At 40.4% G+C, this 17,894-nt stretch overlaps 2 protein-coding genes and 1 long non-coding RNA gene across 7 annotated transcripts; 1 reads left to right on the forward strand and 2 right to left on the reverse strand.

The window, feature by feature from the left end:
- Positions 1 to 60: 60 nt before the first annotated feature.
- On the reverse strand, positions 61 to 7,554 carry LOC103133469 (interleukin enhancer-binding factor 3-like). 5 transcript variants are annotated; one of them, XM_016666608.1, is made up of 10 exons: positions 7,438 to 7,554; positions 6,920 to 7,070; positions 6,624 to 6,735; positions 5,759 to 5,922; positions 5,381 to 5,543; positions 5,144 to 5,303; positions 1,357 to 1,448; positions 847 to 942; positions 441 to 552; positions 61 to 367 (listed from the first exon to the last, which is right to left on the reverse strand). In XM_016666608.1, the coding sequence occupies exons 2-10, from the start codon at positions 7,018 to 7,020 to the stop codon at positions 261 to 263; spliced, it is 1,107 nt and encodes a 368-aa protein (XP_016522094.1). In that variant the 5' UTR covers positions 7,021 to 7,070; positions 7,438 to 7,554; the 3' UTR covers positions 61 to 260. The 5 variants fall into 5 exon arrangements, with proteins under 5 accessions (XP_016522094.1, XP_016522087.1, XP_016522097.1 ...); XM_016666601.1 differs by having other exon boundaries at positions 6,920 to 7,031; positions 7,388 to 7,554; XM_016666611.1 differs by lacking the exon at positions 7,438 to 7,554 and adding an exon at positions 7,326 to 7,417 and having other exon boundaries at positions 6,920 to 7,030.
- Positions 2,141 to 4,864, forward strand: LOC107834766 (uncharacterized). The gene is made up of 2 exons (XR_001660589.1): positions 2,141 to 3,314; positions 4,252 to 4,864. It is a non-coding gene; the product is annotated as an uncharacterized LOC107834766 (long non-coding RNA).
- Positions 7,555 to 8,305: 751 nt separating the features above from the next.
- Positions 8,306 to 13,220, reverse strand: LOC103131994 (prostaglandin E2 receptor EP1 subtype-like). The gene is made up of 3 exons (XM_007543749.2): positions 12,936 to 13,220; positions 11,165 to 12,066; positions 8,306 to 9,263 (listed from the first exon to the last, which is right to left on the reverse strand). Exons 2-3 carry the CDS (start codon positions 12,023 to 12,025, stop codon positions 8,994 to 8,996), a joined length of 1,131 nt encoding a protein of 376 aa, XP_007543811.1. The 5' UTR covers positions 12,026 to 12,066; positions 12,936 to 13,220; the 3' UTR covers positions 8,306 to 8,993.
- Positions 13,221 to 17,894: the final 4,674 nt, after the last annotated feature.

Raw genomic sequence — 17,894 nt, forward strand, 5'->3', positions numbered from 1 at the left:
AATCAAAGTTAAAAAAAAAAACTGTCCAGTGAAAAAATACTTGCTTGAATGACTCAGCAAATCACTAGACTTATATCCAGATGAAAATCTACGTAAAGACTTGAAAATCAGAGTAAACAGGAAGACAGTTTGTGTCGAAGACAACTGGTGTGAGCATTATGCAAGTGGCCCTATTAGAAACATTTTAAATGAGAAAAAGTTGACATGTCAAATACCAACCATAACACCTCTGTTTTTTAACATTTGCATGCGTTTGTATCTCACCATACCTGAGCACTCTTTGTTATGTCTTCACGCTGCTGCTCAGTCAGATTTGCAGTGGCGTCGACATCTTCCTTCTCACATGGGTCCCTTATGCCGGGGCCGTCTTTGGACAGACACGTTTCAGTTTGGGCATCCAGGCTGGTTTCCATGCCATTATGGATTGAAGAGAAACTCACCTTCCAGAAGGATTCCAGAGGCGACGCACTCTAAAACTCTGCGGAAGGATTCACCTACTGCCATTGGCCGCTCAGATGTACTGATGGCTTTCTCTACCAGCAGTTCAAGAGACTACGTGAAAAAAAAACAAAAAAAAAACAAAAAAAAACAGCACCATTTCAAATTAGACACTGCTTGAAGGAACAGATCATAGTCTACTTTAAGACCCCTCAGAGTTCTTTTGATAATCCTGTTGTGTTCAGTATTAAGATATCAAAAACAGAAACAACCTAAATGATTCACTACTCTTGAATAAGAGAGAAAACATTAAATACTTTGTGAACCATGAGCCTGTGTGTATAATGTTAAGCTAGACAAAAACATCTACCAAGCCTTAACAAGGAAAAGTAGAAACAGACTTCTCACCCATTCTGAGAGGGGTGACCAATCAGGAACCCGTTTACACAAATCCCTCATTACTCGGATCACAATGACAGCAGAACTGAGATTGCTGACTTTAGCCTGGGACACAAAACAAAAAAAAAAGCCAGTTGAGTCAGAAGGCCCATCTGTCTGCTCCAGAGAGACCTCGCTTCTGTGCTTTCAGAGTTTTCATGAACCAATTCAGAAAACAAGGCAAGCATGGAATAACAGGAACTACTGAGCCGTCTCCACATCAACTAATGCACGACCTGTCAGGTTTTCACTGATCTCTGCACAGTGCTAGAGTTGAAACAGAGAAAGCTCAGCCGTAAGAGCCAATCCATACCAATGAGTCACCCACATGTGTCATTGGTATTGATCGGCCGGCCATCCTTTAGCTTTAAAGTCTGGAGTTTTAAAGGAAATATAATAAAACTAATAAACTGTCACTCTCTATAGGTTGGACAAAACATAAAGGAGAGATCAATTAAAAATAATGACGTGAATGCAAACCTGGAACCACTTGGCGTGGCGGAGAGACGCCAAGGCAGTTAGGCATTTCTGCCTGTCCAGAACGTCCGGCGGATCGTTGACCGTTTGCGTTTCTATTGACGAGGTGGGGTAAGAAGAAAAGGTACAGTTTGACCAAGGGGGTTGGCTCTGTCTTGCAGCTCAGGGAGCAGCAGCTTTCCCCAAACCAGCAGAAGCAGGGAATGGGGCTGTCAGAGTATCTAACGTGGCAGGCTTTGTTCTTAGCCAAAAATCATCTACCAAAGATCTGTGCAAACTTTCTGGTGTACTGCAAGTGAAAGAATTGCATTCACAACATTGCTCGACATGTTGTGAATGTGTCTGCACTATTTATAAGAACCCCTTTCCATCAGCCTCATGGCTTGGGTTTGCTGCCCTCCACTTCCTGAGACAGTGTGTCCAGTTGGTCAAAGGTCCAGCGGTCCTACAAAACTTCACAAACTATAAGGCAGTCAGTTTAAAATCACAGGCATAGAGAGAATAAAAATTCACGACTGTCCCATACTGCAGCAAAACTGATCAATCCATGCCCAAAGGTGGCTTCTACCAAATGGAAAGAGTGGAAACAGACTAGAGCTGCAACTAACGATTATTTTACTAATCGAATAATCTATCAATTATTTTTGACAATTAACTGGATAAAAAAAACAGTGCCACATTCTGGAGACTTTTCATTTAAGTTACGTAAAACGTTTTATACAATACTGGAAATACATTAACAAGTGCAAATAAATAATTCAATTACTTTTTTAAAATAAGAAAATACACATTATATTGCACAAAATTTAATTACGCAGCATTCCTTTAGTGAATGATGGATCATTTGCAGCAAGGAATGCACCTGCAGCAAAAAAATAAATAAAATAAAAATACTTCAAGAATCAATATGTGAAAAGCTCAGCACTTTCTGATTGAATTATCAACACAACGTAGGGCTGATTTGTTTTTACCACCAATTGGATAGCAGTAGGTGCTCACTATGAGATTATTGTTGTTCTTAAAACAGAATTTGAAACAAGTGAAGCTAAATCTATCATTTGGGAGTTCTGGGTAAAGCATGTTTATTTTTTTTTTTTAATTCCTAGATGCAAAATGAATATACTTCAGCGCTTGCACAAAACAAAAATCCTTAATTTAAAAGAAAATCTCTGGTTTTGAATCAACGGCCTGCAAAAGTTTAGAGCTCAAGCAACCAGACGACTTAAGACTAATGTCAAGCAGGGTCTGGTGTTGTGTGGGAAAATCTTGGAAGGTGACAAATTTCTGTCCTACGTTGTGAAGCCAATAGAACATCTAGCAGTCTCCATCTCCTTCTTCCTCAAATGTTTTCCCCTCACTGACTGACTAATAATAAACACTAATAATAAACACAGTATGATCCACAGCTGACCGATGTCTCAGTTTACCTCTGTCTGATGTAATTCTGCTGCAGTCGTACACTCCGGCATCTTCCATCATGCAGAGCGGCAGGAGTTACTGTCGTCTTGTGCTCGCACAGTGCGACACGTTCAAGTACTGTTTGATTTATGAAACTGCAGCTTCTGACAGTTAAGGATCAACTTTTCTCAGGAATACGAACTGCAGACTGGAGTTTTCTCCATCACTAGTTGAGAGTATAAACTTGGCATGTTTACAAAAACCGGAGCCCGGAAACTGGTCACAAAACTCATCAGTTCATTACCAACATTTCTAAAACTAGATGTGGGTCTCCAACCCCTCCCTACCGCTCCCCCCCAAGAAAACAAAACAAAACAAAAGAAAAAAAATAAATCTGGCCTTTAAATGCTCTGCAACTTTAGACTTCCACATTTTTTTTTACAGAAACAACTAGCCGGACAATCCTTTGTTAAACTGTTTAGCCATTTTAAAATGAATTTTCTCCCTCCTTAATAATTGACACAGTTTCAAGCTAAACCACAGAATCAGTTTTGCAGCAGCTGGTTTGAAATGTACAGGTTTAGCATCAAGAGCATGCAATCCGCGCTTTGACTAGTAATTCTAGCAGGGGCTTGGACAACATAACTGAGCCAATATTACCAGCGTGAGCGGAATGTTGTTAGCTACAACAGAGGAAACAGATTCCTCAAATCGTAGCTCACAACAAAACAACGTGAGGACCACGAGGCAGGAGCATATTAGCCGTTTGCTCGCTGGCATTAGTCTGAGCCAGTCGCTGTACCAACACCACTGATCTAAAAAAAAAGATGAACACTGGGTGTGGCTGCAACATGGTCACAGAAAACCTGCGAAAGCTTTCGGGATTTTAGGACAAAATATTGTGACCGATAAATCAGAGTGGCACGTTGAAAGACAGGGAAAACCCAAGTCGCAATTCCTCATGTCAATGTTCACAACGCATGTCGTTTTGTCCCGTTTTATTTTCCAGTTCAACACTTTTGTTTATGTTTTTCACGTGCTGGATGAAGTCTTGTCTCTGTCAGAGACCCTTCCAACATCACATCGCGCTGCAGATCATCCAATTATTACGGTTTTTGAGCAGAACTGCACAGATCAAAATGATTTTACACACTTTCCCAGACATTCAGTAACTATGCAGAGATCGACAGTGGACCTTGTCTGAAATACACCCTGCAGAGGTCCTGCAGCCAGCGGCAGACTGCAGACTAGATTTCAACATATGTTCATATTGACAAACACTGAACAAACAAGTAAATCGATGTAAACCCAACATATTAATTTAATTACAATTTTACTGCATTCACTTTTAGACCACCATTTGAGTAGGCAGTATAACATTTCCCAATTTTAGCTTTTGTTTAATATATTCTGGCTCCATATTGTCGCTTGTTGGATCTGCAGGGTGAGTCAAGTGTAAATCTAGGATGTGTAATTGAAAGGGTCCCATCACTGCAGCAGCAGAGATGGGATACAAGGCAGAGCTGTGAGCGCATGCAATGTGCTACATTTGTTACACCCTTTTTACTTTCTTTCCTCACCAGGTTAAACTATATACTCTTCAATATATACCATAATAAATAGATTAACAACATTATATTGAGCATTTTCATTTGGTTTTCTCTGTGCTGTATGTATTACAGGCTTAATAAATCCACCACATGTGCCCGAGCCCATTCATCATAAAATTAATTCTGGCCTGACCCGGCTCGAATTTCAGATTGGCCTTGCGTTATAGATCTAAACTCTACGGTTAAATCCCCACACCTCCTGTTCACAATCACAGGAGTGAGCAGATCGTTTCCATTTCCTTACAAACTAGCTATGATTTTGTGGCAGGTCAACAAACGGACAGTAATTATCTCAAACATGAACAGCTCAGAAGAAGAAAAGACACTCTGCAGTACTTCAGAGGATGGCTACTCCCTGAATCTTGCACTACATAAAAATCATTTTACGTAAGCATGAATAATACATCTTTCACCCTGCTTAAAGTCCACACAGACATACACTTTCATACAAAAACAGAGACCTGCTGCTGAATTTAACTCCAGATATTCTAGGAATAGATGGTGAACAACCCATATTAGTTAACACAATAAATAGCTGAGTGCAGATTTTAAGTCCAGACAGTTAATACGATCTTCTAAAACATTCCCACTGCAGCGTGAAACAGAAAACAAGAGTGGGTGACAGAAAATAATTGTGCTGACGCTGCTGAGCCACACCCAGGGGACTTTTGGGATAATATGTATTGCAGTTATAGATCAGTGGAGGAGTACAGTATCTGCCTACTGACATCACACAGAACAAGCCTGTGAGAGCCTGGGTGCAGCCGGACAAATACACGCACCGTTCCCCTCTGCCTCCGCGGTGTCAGTCTGCTGCTCCGCCCGGACCAGAGGTGATGTCAGGTTGATGACGAGAGTCGGGACTGACTCCTTGCTACTGGCCACAACAATGGCTGCTTCCTCCGGACGCGATCTTACTGTATATGTTCCAGCTGAAATTACCTGAAAAGATAAGACATTAAAGCTGTGAAAGGTGTTTCTTAATCTGCCATTAAGCAACTCCAAATATGACTCCGTACCTCTAGCTGTTTAGCTAACTGTTCTGTGACTTCATTAAATAAAGTGATTGTAGGCCAGCTGGAGCAGAGCAGCACCAGCTCCAGTTCACTGTCTCCTTTCAGGAGGAGTCCTTTAGCAACCAGACCGACCCTCATAAGAGCACGTAAAACTCGCTCTTCGTCTCTGATACCAACAAAAAACAAACAGACAATATAAACAACTTTCATTTTAGTTGGTATTGTGTTTTGTTGTTGAGAAGCAAACAAAAGAGAGACGTTTCATTGTAAGTTTGACTTGTGCTGTTCAGAAGAGCGTTCTCTGATTTTTTTTCAACTGAGTTTAAATGTTTTAGTTTATCTGTTTAAAAGACGTCAGACCAATTAGATCAGCGGGCTTACCTCCCTCCATCAATCTGTTCAGATAGTGTTTTAAAAGCATGCTCCACATCAGAAATAATCGTCTGCACAGCTTCCAGCTCCTCAGCTGAAGGATACACTTCAGAGTGCTTCGTCATCACAAGGCGATTCTGAGGCCCGGTTTGTTTTGGAGGGGCCATGATCTCCTGTAGTAAAAGAAAACAAAGACTTGAAATCAGAAGAAAGTAATGTTTACATAAAATCCACTTCCAAAACACAGAAAAATAATTTTATTTAGTTTTTATTCATTGACTGTCATTTCAGTTTTGACATAAAATGGGTGTGAAATTGTTACATATAGAGTGCTTGAAATAAGTCTTGCATACAGTAAAAAAACAAACAAAACAAAACAAAAAAAAAAACACGGAAATAAACAGAAGTTATAAATACAATTTACTTGGGGGAAAACACTGCATCTGCAGTTATAACTAAAAAGGAGGAAGCTTCATATTTATAAAGCTCTAAAAATGACACGTGAAAAATAAGGGATATGAATACTTAACACGAATGCCGTAAGACATGCCATTATTATTTACACATTTTTGTTTAAATTGTTGTAAAAAGTGCGACACCTTCTTAAATGTTATTCTTAGATCAGTCACCAAGAGAGAAAAACCTGAAATCTGCAAGCTAACAAGACCCTAGCCATTTTAAAAAGCAGACAATATCCTAAAATCATTTTTACAAGACGTGGATGTGCGGAAATCTACTCCTTGAAATTACTTTTATGATAACAGGACTGCCTCACTCTTTGGAACTAAAAAAAGTCCAACACATGGGTGGTTTAAAACTTTTGCACAGTAGATCATAAATCGTGTGTGCTTTTAAGGAAAGAGGAAAAAACAACCTCAAGCTGTCGTTCATCTTCCAAGTTTTGAACTGCAGCAATGTATTCATGGTACTGCCTCAGCTCCTCCTCGTAACACAGACAGTCGTACCAATATCGCAGCTCCTCGTATCTGTCAGGAGTGACAACAAAATGAGCAAAAATAGTACGTTTTAAAAGTAAAACTATAAACATCCAGCCGACCCCATATGAATTGTTTTTAAGAACAATCATGACCAGATCCTTTCACGATCTGACATACTAGCCCTTGTATTTCTGTACAAATCTGTAGAAATAGAGCATGTTTTCAGCGCTACCTGTCAAAGTCCTCAGGCAGAAGACGGTGGCCTTGTTGGATCAGTTCGTCCCAATATAGAAGCTCTTCATAGGCCTGCTGTTCGTCCCACTCTGAAGTCATGCTGTCCTCCCTGCCTCGTGTAGCATAAATAAAAACTGTAGTTGTTTATCCTGCCACAGAAAAACGTCAACATAAAATGAAATCGTTTACGTCACGTACATCGTAGCGTATAGGTGCTAGTAGCAACCTGCGTTAGCGGCTAACAAGTGCGCAGCAGCAAAAGTTGAGCCAAACTATCAACTTGTGCATGAATGTTTGCAGTTTTCATTAAGAGGGGATGTGTCTATTCAACAAATCGATAAATAAAACCTCTACTATTCGCTCTATATTAAAGGTGTAAATACTTAATATTAAGCACAGTTTACCTTTGGCTAGCTGTAGCACATGCACGAACTCAATGAGTTTCATTAATGCTATCACAGCTTGCCTCTAAAATCGCGCATATGCACAGTTTTAGACCGTTCAGATGAACTTCACCTCTCCTTTCGTAGTTTTTCTGGTGATTTTATAAAAAAAATAATTCATAGCCGTTAGGAATTAGTACGTCGTGCCTTTTCTTCACGTAATACAGTGGCTTCAATTCAGACTATTGACGTAATATCGCCCCCTGGAGGTCCGGTGGTTGAACACGCACTGTTGGATGTTTTCAGACTTTTGTTTAATGAAAAGCTATACCTGAACACTGGGACATCAAGAGCAAGAATGTCATTTTTTCATTTGTATGTCTCAATGAATGCATACAAAAGCCAAAGAAGTTTCAATAAAGTGCTGAGGTGATGGTGTTCGGTTCATATGAACCAACATTTAAAGTTCTATGTTGTTTTCCATCTTTAACCATCTCTTGTTATTGAGTTTTAACTAATAAAAATCTCAACAGACATGAGTTTTTCAGAAATGCACCACATTTACATTGAAATCTTACTGGATGTAATGGATATAAGAAGCATTTGAAAAGAGCAAACAGTATTTTATCCAAAAAAAAAAAAATCTTATTTTTAACCTTCTCCCTGCTGAGCTGGATGTTTATTGTACTTCTGAAGTAAAACACTGGTAGTCAGTCCACTACACACTGACTCAAGCTCTAGTCAAAACATTATTCTTATATGTGTTTCAGATTTATTAGATTATGATCTCTGTAACCTTTGTGGATTGTCCATTTGCTAAAACATATCTACTGAAAGTGAAGAACATAAACTGAGCAGGACATCTCTGTTGGAAATTTTTTTTAAGGAGAAAATGTTGCTCATTGCAGTCAAAGGAAAGCTACTAGAGGGTTTTCAATACATTTACCTCTTTTGCAGGTCTTCAAAACAAGACAGGATAAAAATAAGAGCAGAGTTTTAAAGTAAAAGCACATTGTATGGTTTTATTTACATTCAGTTTAAAGTGTTTTACATGTTCTCAAACTGAAAGTAACATTCAAGTATTAACTCATAAAAACCTTATTGTTTTATACATTGACGTATAAAACACACAAAATAATACTCAAAGTCAAAATTACATGTGAACATTGGACATTCTGTAATAAATTACATTCAGTAGAGTACTAGCAAAATGCTCGATTATTTCTGGGTTTGCTCCAAAGCGCCCTCTGATGGTTATGCCGATGTAAGTCTCAGAGCTTTCAAAGCTGGTCAAAGTTATGATAGATTAAAGTTTTCCCTTTTACAAATCTTCTAGTTTCTACAAGGTGTGGTTAGGGCTGAATTCAGATTAATCTTTATAATTTCATTATTTACATAGAGAAATAAGGAATATTCACTTTTTCAAAGTAAACAGAGCATTTATGATATTTTGTGCAAAATTGCAGCCTTAGCTAGCTTGCATTTTTCAGGTCAGAGAAAAAACAAGCTGGTAAACAGAGTGGAGTTTGAAAAAAAAAAAAAACCTTGATTGATCAAGAAAACCTCCAATGCTAGACTGCTTCCTCGTCATAGCAACAACGTTTCCTCCTTCAACTGCTGTTTCTGTATTTACAAAGGTTTGTGTGTTCAGTGACCTGCTAACATAAAAAAAAAAAAAGCATTCTTCGCTCAGACTTGCTGAACTTCCTTCTGGTCCAAGCTGGGGAAGAAGCTCTTCTCCCAGCGACCCATCACGGTGTCCTTCAGGCCCGCCTGGCACTTTACAATGAGGTAGATTTTGCGGAGCACGGTGCGGCGCAGCAGGATGTAGACCCAGGGGTCGAGGATCTGGTTCCACGTGGCCAGCCTCACTCCTATGTACATCAGAGTTTGGTAGTTGGTCAGGTTTTCACCCACAGTTCTGCTGGAGGAATGGATCACCGACATCAGAGCAAAGACCTGTGTTGTTGGTCAAGAAACACATTCCTTATTTGTTAATCTATAGATTAAAATGTGTTACACGTTAAAAACAAGAAATAAATAAAATTAAAAAAAAGAAAAGAAAAGAAAATTGAGTTGTTCTTGTTTCAAAAGTAATTCTGAAAGAATTTTGCAGTTTTGGGCCAAGTTCTGAATCCAATCAGGCTCATCCAGTAAAATCACTTTCACAATGACAAAGGGTACTTTTGACTCAAGAGTCACTCAAAACATCATAACAGTTTCATTTGCATGTTATTTTTGAAACAAGTAACTGCAGAAGCACCAATATTGATCCTTCTGCCATGTACTTTTCATGGGCTGCATTGTTCTGTAATCCAGATAGTAAAAACTAAATACGCAATCCAACCACTTGTGTTGTTGGTCTTTTGTGACCTCTGAAGCAACTAACAAATGTTTCTTCATAAAAAAAAATACATTCACGCCCTTTATTGCACGCTGTTGATTAACAGAGTCAAATAATAAAGTACAACATAAAGCTGAATCCATTCAGTAAAAAGACATTCTGTTTCCTTAAAGCTAAATGCCAGAGTCTGCTGTAAAATCAAACACTATAGTTCATTACATATAGAATAAAAAGTGATGTTTGTTTTTTCTGTTTGTTTGCTGTTCTGTTGCGTATTTATATTTGGTCAAAAAATAAAAACTCAAGAACAAGTTTGCGCTCACGCACACCTTTGGTGACATCACACTGACCTGAGTCCTTGTGATTTGTTCCATTTATTCACATTTTTTTACTCACATCCCTCCTTTAGAGGTGTCTTCCAGTGTTTTATTTACTTATGCCAGCTCAGTTCTAGTGCTTCTCGTGATGTCATCGGCCCCCGTACACATAAAGCAAAATTAACAATTTTGACATCAGGGTTTTAAAAACTTGGCTCACAGCCTTAGATCCAATTCGGTTGAGGAGGTTCTGGTGCAAAAAAAACAAAAACAAAAAACAAAAACAGTGTGGGCCGAAGCACCAGATCATATTGAGCTCACAATCACAATGATTCATTTTGGGCCATATGGATGGATGACAGGGAGACTGATCCAGTGGATCCAGCTTGAACTGAACAGAAAATAAATTGCACTGTTAACTGTTGGGCATTTCTACAAGTTCTCCTGATGCATTGGTAAATTTTCTTCTCCCGAGTCTAAGAACTGCAATCTATAGAAACGTAAGTACCGGTGATCTTTGTCAAAAGTTCTAGGTTCACTTAGAAATATCCGTATTTATTATTACGAATATTTCCGTAATAAAACAGATGGTTGCTGGAACACAGCAACCATCTGTGTTCCAGTGGCACATTTTGGTAGCTAATCCAAGTTTGTCTCGATGAAGGGCTAATTGATCATTTGAAAAGCCTTGTTAAATCATGTTAGCACAGCTGGAAATTGTTGCAATGATTAAGGAAACTGACAGCTAAAATGCCAAAGGTTTGCAGGGCAGCAATTGCTGCAAACAGATTCTTTGATGAAAGCAGCTCACAGTTTGAAGAACAAAATGATGATTTCAAGTACAAATACAAACTTGCAAATGTCTCTTGATTGTGCTTCCTTTTCATTTTGCAACTCATATGACTGATAACACGCGAGTGTTCTTGGAACAATCTCCAGCAGTTCACCCAGTCCTTTTGTCCCAGTCTTCTTTGTCACGTAACGTCATGTCATGTTTTGGCTCCATCAGGTAAAGCAAGTCATTCAGATCTTTAAGTAGCAAAACATTCTCAGATCATAATAACATTACCATGTTTGACCTTTAGTATGATGGGGATTTTTTTTCTGAAAGGTAATATTTGCTTTAATCTCCTGTAACAGAAGGCATGTCTTCTAAAACAGAACAACTCATTGGAAAACTGATTTTTCTCGTAACATACCAGCAGAGGGCTCCAGCAGATGCATGAGGTGACCATGATACCAACCAGCTGAACCACCATCTCAATGTCATGGGAGCGGGCCGAGTGATGGGAGCCGGGCTGCCTCCTGATCCGGGCCAGCACCAGCGTCAGTCCGCTTATTGTGTTGCACACGAGAGCCACAGCCAGTGAGGTCAGGCCGAGTCCGGAGAACAGCGCCACGAAGGCCACGTCCACCCCCATGGTGTCGTTGAGCACGTTGATGAAGCACCAGGTCTTTGGTTCCTGATAGGTGTATGAGCCGAGCTGGAAGCAGGGCAGCAAGGCCACACACAGCGCTGCCAGCCAGATGATGGACAGGCAGACCTTTGTGCGAGTTTTGGTGACGAGGGACGAGTGCAGCAGCGGTTTGGAAACGCCCAGGCATCGCTCTGCGGCCATGGCGCAGCCCATAAACAGAGGGCAAAGGCCAAAGAAGACCATGCTGCCACCTAGGAACTGACACATGCTATCAGAGGAGTCCTCAGTGCTCTGTCCACCGGTGAGGTAGAGCCTCAGGACCAGGGCACCTGGAATCACATGGCCAAAGAAGTCTGTGATCACCAGAGAGGTGGCAAACAAGAGGAATGTAGCTTTGGAGCGCCGCCGCTGCAGAGAGTAGGCATTGACCAGTATGAAAAGAGCCACCGTGTTGGAGATGATGCCTAGCGACATAGGCAGCACCACGCTGATCACACCACTGGTGTGGTTCTGCACAGCAGTGACATTTTCCTGCTGCTGCTCCATGGCCGTCACCATGGCCTCCACCACAGATGCACTGCCATCGCCCCAACGAGGAAGAAGCGAGGAGGGCGAGGAGTTAAAATGCCTCAAAGCAAACATCTCTGACCTCTGAAGTTTATGGGGTCCATTGTCAAAGCAGGCTGCAGGAAAAAAGGAAAAAATGTGCAGTTTTTAAAGTAATTGGATGTAATAAGGGAAAATTAATGTTTCAGATCTTCCAACACACTTTGATATCAGGCAAAGAACATGAGTGATTACAAAAATCTATTTTTTTAATGATGATTTCATTTATTAAGAGAAAAAAAATAGTTCAACAGAAGACATGTAGAACAGTCCAAATGTTTTTCTCTAGCACTGTATGCACGAAAACCAATAAAGATGAAAACCCCTGCATGTATGATCAGTGGGGCTGTCAGCTGTAATTTTGGATAATTTAGCCGAACCCTCTTTACCTCAAAAACACCAAATGAGGGAAACACACTCTGAGAGCAATGTTTTTCAGCACTGGAGTTCAGACTCCGAGAATCCAAGAGGAGCAATGAAGCAATTCTGGGAGCGATAATGACTTTCATATTACCAGCTCTCACGTTCAACCAGGCAAGTTTTATGTTCTCTTTTTATTGTTATTAGAGCACTTTATTAGAATCTGTCCATTCAAGAAAACTCCGCTATTCATTGTTTAAAAAACACACTCAATTCATTATCTATTTATTATATCCATGTCTTTATATTGCTACTAACCTGCTACGATCTCTTTCAAATTTTGTTTTTTATTAATATCAATCTGATATTCCGACATAATGTGACGCAGATCGACCAAAGAAGCGGGTGTACTTAGCTGTCGCACTTTACAAAATGAAAATATGTAAATATAAAACCCAGTTAAAATATTAAATTGATGCTAATCGCATTTCTTGTCTTTTAACAGAAGTCTTCCTTTTTTTTTTGTTTTACCCAAAAAGTTGATCATTTAATTTCACCGACAGCTAAAAATAAGAAATTAACTCACCAATAAGACCAGAAAGTATTTCCAGAGCGCCTGAATCTTCCTCGACCTCTCTCTCAAGCAGTCCACGCCGTCTAAGAACTACTGGAAAATGCGTTTTCAAAAGTGTCAGAAGTCATATTTTTCCTCAATAAAATCCACCGCTGCTGGGGTAAGTTAAGCAAAGAGTCGATGTCCTTTGAGGCGCACTTCGTTTTTTTTTCTGTGTGTTTTTCCTCTGCGAGCTCGGTTCGGCTGACCGACCATGAGCTGGAGGTGAACGGAGCATTCTCACTGACGCTGAAACGCCGTCTGGTGTTTTTATAGCGCGCTTCTCCTCTGCCTGTGTGGGCGTCTCTGCGCGCGCGCCCCCACGGCCAGCTCGTGTCTGCTGCAGCGGTCTGTTTACATTAAGTGCAGCATCAGCCAGCGTAAGTTCAACCTGTTACTCACCTTATATGCTTCACTAAAATGACCTCAAAGAAGATTAGGTCTGTTTTATCTCAACACACTCACACACTTAAGTGCCATCCTCAGGTCAGTAAATGGTTAAAAAGTCGCTGCTGGTATCAGTTTGTGGTGAAGATGCTTTTTTAAGCTCTTGGATCGATTTGTAGAGGTTCGGTTCCATGCATTATGTTTTCTTGCTGCTCCATGCGCAACACGGCGCTCAAAATAACCTCCGATACAGTAGCAGAAGGATCCAGCGCTTAATGGATGCACTCGGTCAGCGGCCAGGGAGGTTGTCAGTTTGAGAGACTGAATAAATGACCTCAACAAGACAGGTTAAAATATCTAAATCTATAAACAACAGAAGAACTCATACAGGGCACCTTAGATACTTGACAGGGTGGTGAAAACCTTTTTGGTTAAAATATTGAGAGAGCAACATCCATCATCTAAAGAGATCCAGATGTTTCTCAAGGACACGGATCTCTGCAGACACATCTGGCGAAATCTGTCATGTTGTGTCTGTTTGAATGAAACCAAGAAGACATTTATGCCACTTTTTACTGCAGACTGGAAACAGGTGGTCCTGTTTGCTCTAATTTTACTGGGACCTGGATCACCAGCTGTAGTTTGAAAACAGACTGAATCAACACTTCGAATTGGCTGCTGGTGCACAGGAAAGGAGGCCAGACGGGTTTGGGTACTGACCAAGTACTGGTGAGATTCTGTTTCAGACAGACATGAGAAGGAAGAGTTTATATTGCAGGCTTGTGTGGCGGCATAAAGCTCTGAAAGTCAGCGTTGGATGGAATAGTAGCAATATGCAGATAGATAAGGTTCTCCAAATTTGCATTTTCTAATAAGGTAATCTGCAGAATAACTATTGAAACACAAAACACTCACCAGCACAATCCTGATGGTTTCTCCTTCAAAGTCCATATATTAAATAGTTGTGGAACTACATAATAAACTTAAACTGTTTATAGAGTTGAGTTTCTCTTGATATTATTTCTTACAACACTCATATAACCACATCTAAAGAAACAAAACAATCAAGAAAACAATACACTGATTCACTTTATTTGCTCATAAGCTGAGATAACTTGGTGAAGAAGAACTTGACTGGCCTCTACAGAGTCCTGAACTCCACCTGATACAATATCCTTTTAATCAAGAGCATAAACTGCAAACCAGGCCTTGTCCAACATCAGTGTCTGACCTCACAAATGCATATCTGGAGTGAATTGTCAACAATTCCCATTAAGACAGTCCTAAACCTCGGGTGGAAAGTCTTCTCAGAAGACCTGAAGCTGGTGTAGCTGCAAACTTTGGGCCAACTCTAATGATTAGACTCTAATAAATAAAAAAGAAATGTGAGTCGTCTTCATGTGTTTGAAGGCACATGAGAAAATACCAGCAAGAACTAAAAACCTCTGACAAGAGACAAATTTTAAGCAGTGTTTTAAAATGATCAGTTGTTGTTTAAAATGATCCAGTGTCCACTGCAAAAAAATGAGAGAGAGCAGAGAACAGTGTGCAGGTTGCTTTGCTGTGTCTCTCCTGATCCTCCTCTCCATCCAGGGTGTGGCTGACAGGTACAGGGGGGTGCAGCTCATTAAGGCTCATCAGAAGGTGCTTAAAGAGGCTCTAGCTTCCTGAGACAGACGCAAGGTTTGTTTTGCTCACAGGAGTGATAATCAGGCTCTCATCTGGTTGTGGTTCTTGTGCCCTGAAGCGCTGACTCTAATCTACTTTTTCTTTTCTAACAGGAAGCGGATTTCTCCATAAATGCCTGGGTTCTGGTCTTCACTGAGCCGCTTCCTGATTTCTAGTGTCTGTGTAGACGGCCCCTACTCAGATTTCTCTCCACTGCTCCTCCGTCAGCCCTCCTGGTAATTACTCTGTCAATCCTTACTTCTTATGGCATTAAACTCACCTGCCTGTCCATCCTTTGGCACATTCACCAGCCTTTACCTCAAAGGATAAAATGGACAAAACATCACTGGGCCACAAAACAGGAAACCAGGACAGGGCTTGAAGGATCATTATATACTCATTTTCTAGAGCACAAAGAGACTGTAGATAAGATGCTTTGAATCGTTGGGAGCAAAAAAACTAGACGGGCTGGATTTCCACAACATAGACGGGCAATCTGGCATCGATTGAGACTCCTGCATGTTATCATATTCTGCTCGGTGAATAGATGATTGGTGAAGGGAGGATAGAGGAGAAAATGACACAGCTAAGAAAACATCAATAATGCCTAGATGATAAGAAAAGTTTTTGTTTTATTTTTATGTTTTACTTCCTGGCTTATCATTGGTATGAAACATTTTCACAAAACATTCTAGGAACCATTTTTTTTAACCTAAAATTTGTAGAAGTTTTTCTAATTTTTTTGTCAATGAATGCAGAAGTTGCTGTCTACTACCGTCATGAGGCTCACTGTGTCTGCCAGCCACTAAAAAGACGCTGATGTCCAACGCTGAAAACACCCGACTGTTTTTTCAATATGTAGAATTACAAAAAAAACTGATATTCTAGTTCTTGAAAATTTTACTACAAGCCTATTTTTTTTCCATTACCTGATGCTAGCCTAAAATAACTTTTCAAATCACCTTTAACTTGACATTTCTGATTAGCACATCTAAGAAAAAAATAAGAAAGAAAGAAACACACACACACACACACACACACACATCGTTCCAGTTAGTGAGTTGACTCTGGACTGAAGGAGCCTGACCGTTTTCCCTGTCAGCGCTGACTCAGTCCACAGCAGCAGCCAAACGTTTGGCCACCATGTGTGTTTTGCTTCCACCGTCTAACGCGAGACCCCATCGCCCCTCGTCTTTCCACGTAAACTGCTCCCATGAAACGATGCCATTTGAGCTCAACAGTCCACTGGCAGGTCCAAAACTAAGTCTGGGGTTTATGATTTTGAAGGCTCGTTGACACAATTTCGACTTCCTTACACCGCAAATTTGACAACACACCTAACAATCTTCCAAACAGTCTTAGATACGGCAGATTGGCTCCTCAGAAAGCAACATTTCAGAGTGTGATATTGCTTCTTTTTAACGCAATGAAGCGTAGACGGCTTCTTTCGGTTGGATGTGCACACAAGTATTTCGCTTTGGCCGGGGGGACTCGAAACTCTCCCACCACAACTCTGAAGGTTCCCCTCTTGGCCCATTTTTATCAAAACGTTCAGAGTACCGCCCGCCTTGTCTGTGTCTGACGGTTCGTTTTCAACCATCCGCCGTCTTTGAAACCGACAGCGGTTGGCACTTTAAATATGTGATTTCTGATTTTCTCGATCACAACAAGGAAGCTCGTTGCCACGTAGCAACCATTAAACTGGTTTCAGTCAGTAAACGTGACATCATGAGGCAGAGGAAGCCACTGTGTGAGCATTCCTCTCTTGACATTTTATGAAGACTATAAGTGCAAAACCGCATGCTATCTGCATCTGCCGGCCAAGAAACAAAACAGAGGAATGTGTTCATACGAACAAACAGACTGCTAGAAAGTTCAACCGATGAAACACACTCTCTCTTTCTAGTGCAAATAGTTTAAAAGCTGTTGCCTGGCTGAAACTCAAAGATAATTCCTCATGTTTGGTTGCTGTATGTCTGTAGTTTTTGCGCAGTATGAATTTCTGATTGTGCCAAAAACAAATGGTGAAAACTGCCACATCCTCCTGAAGCCTGAAACCTGTCTGTAGCATTAAAACATTGAAAAGGACTCACGTTTTCAGTTAAACATGGCATGATGGGACGTAGACCTAAAGGCTGGGGTCAACATGAACTTGGATCGGAGCTACTCAGTAGCACTTTTGATGCAAAGCCACACAAGAGTGTAAATATAGGCGTGCAATGCTGGATGTGGTGTTTACTCGACTTGTCATTAAAAGCTAAACTAAAAGTAAGAACAGAAGATAAACATGCAGTGCGTGAGGGACGCTTCAGCAGCTGACAATAGCAGCTGCAGAATAACCTCGAGGTGACAAGATGTGAAAAAACACAAACTTAAACGGTTGCTAGAAAGTCATTCAAAAAAAAGCCTCGTTCTCATTTTAGCTTTTGAATACAAGAGCTGTTCAAAAGGCTTTTCCCCCCCTTTGCTTTGTAGACTTTTCTTAAATACGACTATGCTGATTTTTTTTTTCTTCTACTCATGTCCCAGATTGTCTCGCAAAGATATTCTGTGTGTTCTGCAACCGATCACTCAACACCTTGTTGTAAGTTGAACGGCGTCCAGAGGTGATGTCTTTAATCTTCCACTGTAGAGAAAAAGCTCCATCACCCTCAGCAAACTGCTCTACTGCTGCTTTTTTTTTTAATTTTGCTTTTGTTTTCTTGCAACTCCTCTTTACTAACGGCTACAAACTGCACACAGAAATCTACACTTTCAATGGTAAGAAAGTTGAATTATTTTTGATAAATTTCCTGACTGTGCACAGATTTCAACATAAATGATAGTTTATGACAGCTAAGCCCAAAACTATTTGTCGTTGGCAACATCCTAACCTTT

The sequence above is a fragment of the Poecilia formosa genome, unplaced genomic scaffold (genome assembly GCF_000485575.1).
Source record: "Poecilia formosa unplaced genomic scaffold, Poecilia_formosa-5.1.2 Scaffold11, whole genome shotgun sequence".
Taxonomy (NCBI): Eukaryota; Metazoa; Chordata; class Actinopteri; order Cyprinodontiformes; family Poeciliidae; genus Poecilia; species Poecilia formosa.

Bases quoted from the DNA above. Each gene is read 5' to 3' on its own strand.
- LOC103133469 (XM_016666601.1), bottom strand. The intron at 943-1,356 runs GTTTGCATTCAC...TTTGTGTCCCAG, and splicing joins GCCACGCCAAGTGGTTCCAG to GCTAAAGTCAGCAATCTCAG. The intron at 368-440 runs GTGAGTTTCTCT...GTCTGTCCAAAG, and splicing joins CTCTGGAATCCTTCTGGAAG to ACGGCCCCGGCATAAGGGAC.
- LOC103131994 (XM_007543749.2), bottom strand. From the start codon at position 12,025: ATGTTTGCTTTGAGGCATTTTAACTCCTCGCCCTCCTCGCTTCTTCCT. The intron at 9,264-11,164 runs GTATGTTACGAG...CCAACAACACAG, and splicing joins TCTGCTGGAGCCCTCTGCTG to GTCTTTGCTCTGATGTCGGT.